At 50.6% G+C, this 5,015-nt stretch overlaps 1 protein-coding gene across 1 annotated transcript; it reads right to left on the bottom strand.

Moving 5' to 3' along the window:
- Window positions 1-132: 132 nt before the first annotated feature.
- LOC130277475 (uncharacterized) lies at window positions 133-4,799 on the bottom strand. The gene is made up of 2 exons (XM_056528149.1): window positions 3,476-4,799; window positions 133-555 (listed from the first exon to the last, which is right to left on the bottom strand). Exons 1-2 carry the CDS (start codon window positions 4,797-4,799, stop codon window positions 548-550), a joined length of 1,332 nt encoding a protein of 443 aa, XP_056384124.1. The 3' UTR covers window positions 133-547.
- Between the last annotated feature and the right edge of the window lie 216 nt (window positions 4,800-5,015).

Below are 5,015 nucleotides of genomic sequence, written 5' to 3' on the forward strand. Positions count from 1 at the left end.
TCTCTGTGTCTGATTTATCACATCAGAGTGATCTTGAGTTTCATGATCTCAATCCTCATCACATCTAAAGCTGGATTTATAATTTGAGATTTTCCTAGTATAATGACGGAAAATTAGGATTTTATGAAGACAGGAGGCGAGTATCAGATGCATATTCCTTCTTTATTTTGCCCAATAGCAGAAAGAAATGCAAGTGTTAACAACATAAAAGAAAAAATGCTGGTAACTAGGTACCTAGCAACCATAGTGACTCCCCTTTCTCTCCTCCACCAATGACCACACACAGGGAGTCCTATATAAACTGGCTGCAGCTCCTCCTCCTCCTCTTTCTTTATGTCAAGCAGCCTCCTAGTAGACAACCATCTCTCGAATGCCAGAACACCACCCGGAACAGGAGTCCAGCTGTCCAATGCGGATCTGGGACCTATCCACCGGTAGACAGCCAACTCCAACGAAGCGAAGCCAACCGGATACAGTAACTTCAACTAGAAACAGTGTCACCAACGGGTAACTTCAACGATAGAACCTCCAGCTGATAAGGAACTCTTCAATATCCTGAAACAGAGAACACATGAAGCAGAATAGGGCAGGGAATACCGGGCGGGATGATACTCGCCTCCTGTCTTCATAAAATCCTAATTTTCCGTCATTATACTAGGAAAATCTCAAATTTTATTACAGACAGGAGGCTCGTATCAGATGCATGTTCAAAGCGTAGACAATAAATAACTGTATAATAAAACAATATAATAAAACATGGTTATAGTACAGACATAGATACATGTGGAGTAGGTTTAAAGTAAAACATCCGAAAGACGTCTTCAGACGACCTATCAGCCGCCTTAAGAAGTTCAGCAAGTGAACCACCAGACTGAAGAGTTTTGGTCGCCATTGCACGCCTAGTGGAATGCGCTTTAAAAATCAACACGTCGATCCCCGCCAACGCCATAGTCTGTTTCACCCAACGAGCTAGCGTAGGAGTAGAAACAGGTAAATGCGGGGAACAAAAAGAAATCAAAAGTTGCGAATTCCGCGCAGAACGAAATGGAACGGTCCTTTGCTCATAAGACCGGAGACATCGCACCACCCACAACTTTGGGTGCGACGGGAAAGACGGGTAAAAAACCGAACGCAGGTTAGTTTTCGTACGTCGGCAAACAGAAAAACGAACCCCATCAGGGATAAACTGTCTCCGCGAGACATCGAGGGCGCGCACATCAGAAATCCGTTTGATGAATTTAAAGGAAAGATGTTTAAAGGACAGGTCATCATTATCGTCCCACATCTCAAACATGCGTATCACCAGGGAAACATCCCAAGTAACCTGATACCGAGAGGAAGGCGGTCTTCGGAACCGAATTCCTCTCATGAGGCGGCATACAACAGGGTGCTGGCCGATCAGCAAACCATCCACTAGGGAATGATGTGCCGAAATGGTCGATCGATACACATTGATTGTGCGGTAAGCCTTACCCGCCTCAAACGAGTCCGATAGAAAATTTATGATCTCAGCTAATGGGGCGCGAACGGGATCCAGATCCCGTCGTGCGCACCAACGTAGCCAAAATCCCCAGGCAGATCGATAAGCCGATCTGGTACCCGGTTGATAGCTGTTTGTGAAATACGTCCCTCAAGTGACGATGACCCGAAATTAGCCAAGCCATCAAAGGCAGCTGATAGAGTAGAATCAAAGGATGGGGTTCCCCTTTCGGATCCCGAAGCAACGAGGGATGATGCGGACACAGTCTCGGCACATCTATGGTCAATCCCAGAATCTGGGGAAACCACGACTGGGTCGGCCACCATGGGGTGATCAACACCAAAGTCGCCTTCTGGTTCTCCGTCTGCCAGAGCACTCTGGGAATCATGGCAAATGGCGGGAAGGCATAAAGTATGTCTTGCGGCCAATGTTGCAGGAACGCGTCCGTGGCCGCAGCCTCCGGGTCCGGTCGCCAACTGAAAAACAGATCCAATTGACGATTGAGCCGGGAAGCGAATAAGTCCACGGTCAATGGTCCCCACAATAATAGTATCGATTGGAAAACGGAAGGGTCTAGCATCCAGTCGCTGGAATCCCTGAGGTACCTGGAGTTCCAATCCGCAATGGAGTTGGAAATCCCCGGAAGGTATTCCGCTCTCAGCAAGATGTTCCGCTGAAGACAGAATTCCCAGAACTCCGTTGCCAGGTCTGCAAGGACCTTCGACTTCGTTCCGCCCAGCCGATTGATATATTGCACGGCCGCTACATTGTCCATACGCAGCAGAATGCAACAATCTGATCTGTGGGATGGAAGCTCCGGAGAGCAAAGGAACCCGCCAGGAGTTCCAGGCAGTTGATATGTAACTGCATTTCCGTCGCGGACCATTTTCCACCTGTGGAAGATGTCCCGCAACGAGTACCCCAGCCGGAGAGACTGGCATCCGATTCCATCACCAAATCCGGTTTGGAATTGAAAATGGTCTTTCCATTCCAATCCCGGACGTGTCGAAGCCACCAAAGGAGTTCCTCTCTGGCTTCGAGTGACAATGGAACCTTGTCTGAGTAGGAAAGGCCCCCTTGTAAGTGCCTGATCTTCAGGCGCTGGAGCGCTCGGTAGTGCAAGGGTGCTGGAAAAATCGCTTGTACGGAAGCCGTCAGCAATCCGACGATCCGTGCGATAGCCCTCAAGGAAGCCACCCGTTTGCGGAGGAGACTCCGAATCTCCTTGCGTATCGTGGTCAATTTCTTGGTCGGAAGACTCAGAGTGGCAGACTGGGTATCCACTAGAAAACCCAGAAACTCCATACTCCTCGCCGGTGACAGCACCGACTTTTTCTCATTGAATCCCAAGTCCGAGAGAAGCTCAGAATATCGTCGAGGTAGACGATTAGTCGAACACCTCGACTTCTGAGCAAGGCCATGACTGGTCTCAGCAGCTTGGTGAAGCACCACGGAGCAGAGGACAGACCGAACGGGAGACATGTGAACTCCCATTTGCGGCCCTCCCAACAAAACTGGAGAAACCGCCGGCAAGAAGGGTGAACCGACGCTGTAAGATACGCGTCTTTCAGATCTCTCTTCGCCAGCCAATCTCCTGGCTGCAGAAGATCTCAGAAGGTGTATCCCCTCCATTTTGAAATGTCGGTATACCACGCACTCGTTCAGGTAACGTAAATTGATTACGGGTCGGTGCCCCCCGTCCTTCTTTTTGACCAGAAATATATTGCTGACAAAGCCTGGAGCACGCCAAGGCACCTCCACTATGGCTCGCTTTTGCTCCAACTCTATCAGTTCTGTGCGAACCAGATCTCTGTCCGCCTTTGCAAATTGAATGACCCTCGGGCAGCGGGTCTGTACGGGAGCGTATGCAAACTCTATGCAATAGCCCGAAACCACCTGGAGAACCCATGGGTCTGACGTGATCTGGGACCAGGCGTGGAAAAAATACGTTAGCCCCACCGGTATGTCCGGCAACATTGGAGTAAGAAGTCTTACCTGCGCCCCTGGACCTGGGGTAGCCACGCGCTGATCCTCGTGCCCTCCATGGACGGGCTCTGGTCGGGAAGAAAGGGGTGACTGGTTGTGTAGGCGGAGCGGGGGCATACTGCTGCCTGTCTGGAACGAAATGCACAGTTCCTCTGTTGTAGGGTCGATAATATGATCCACGGCTGGAAGGACGACCCCTGCCCCTTCCAGCCTTGTTGAAAACCTTCCCATGAGAAGATTTCTTAAGGGAGCTCTGGGCTTTGTCGAGGCTGGAGAATAAGCCGACAAATATATTTATGTTTTTGATAAATGACTCGCCAAAAAGAAGGCCATCTGCAGATGGACCGGGTTCATCGCTGGCCAAGTGAGTCAGTTGGGGATCCAGCCGCATCAGGATAGATCTACGGCATTCCGCCAACATGGCAGTGTTGGCGTTGCCGAGCATACATACTGCTCGCAACGCCCACCCCCTTAGGACCTCCGCATTCACAGGGGCGCCTGAAGCGACCGCCTGTTCGGACAGGTCCAAAATTTTTGTTAAGGGACCCAGGACATCCAGAAGCTTGTCCTGTACCCCTTTGAAGGATTTGTCTATTCCCTTCCTTGGATTTTTGCCCAACTTAAGGAGGTATTTTACCAGGATGGGGTCCAATTCGGGCATCATCGCCACATTATTGCCAATAGATGGCCTAGGGCATTCTGCCCGTAGTTTACTGCGGTTGGCGCGATCCATTGATTTGCGCAACCAGGTTTCAATATAGTTAGACACCTGAGGAGAGGGTGTCCACTCCCCGGATCTGGGGTGAGTTATGTCATCCGGGCTAAAAAAGGGGACTCCTAACGAGTCCACTGGGCCTCCAGAAGGGGGCTCCGTCTTGGAGACAGGGGCGGACGAAGGGCCAGCCTCCTCATCAAAATCCTTATCCTCCTCACTCACGTCCGTGTCAAGATGTTCAGACATCACGTCAGATTCATCCTCCGACTCATCCACAAATGAGTTTGGTTTGACTCGTTTGGAGGAACGAGAAGCCCGACCACTTACATAATCCCCGTGGGCTGGGGGTCTAGCACGCGAAGCATTGTTATCCTCAGGAGGCACTGAGGTCTTATGTTTCACGCCATCCACATCAGCCGGTAATCCAGCGGGATGGATAAGTATGTCTGTACAGTGTCGTCTTTTCCGGCCAGACTTACCGGGTCTTAAAAGGCTGGGAGCCTGTGAGGGAGCGTGGGAGGTAGAGAGCGGATCCGCGGCCATCGCAGACTCTTCCTGGCGAGGCTGAGCAAGCGCCAGAGAGACAGAGCGGGAAATATTGGCATTGACTGCCGACATTGCGGATGCAATAGCGCAATGCATAGATCTAGTCAACTGGTGCAGTAAATCAGTGGGGGAGATATCTGCATCCAGTGTAGAGGGGGTCATACCGCCCGAAGGGACAGTCATATTGTCATCAGACATACGAGCCTCCTGTCTGTAATAAAATTCTGTTTTTCTCGGTCGCTCTTCATTGGGGGACACCATTACTGATGGTATATGCTCTTGCCACTA

Source organism: Hyla sarda, chromosome 6 (genome assembly GCF_029499605.1).
Source record: "Hyla sarda isolate aHylSar1 chromosome 6, aHylSar1.hap1, whole genome shotgun sequence".
NCBI lineage: Eukaryota > Metazoa > Chordata > Amphibia > Anura > Hylidae > Hyla > Hyla sarda.

What these genes read in the sequence shown, in the direction of transcription:
- LOC130277475 (XM_056528149.1), bottom strand. Translation starts at nt 4,799, where the DNA reads ATGTCGGCAGTCAATGCCAATATTTCCCGCTCTGTCTCTCTGGCGCTT.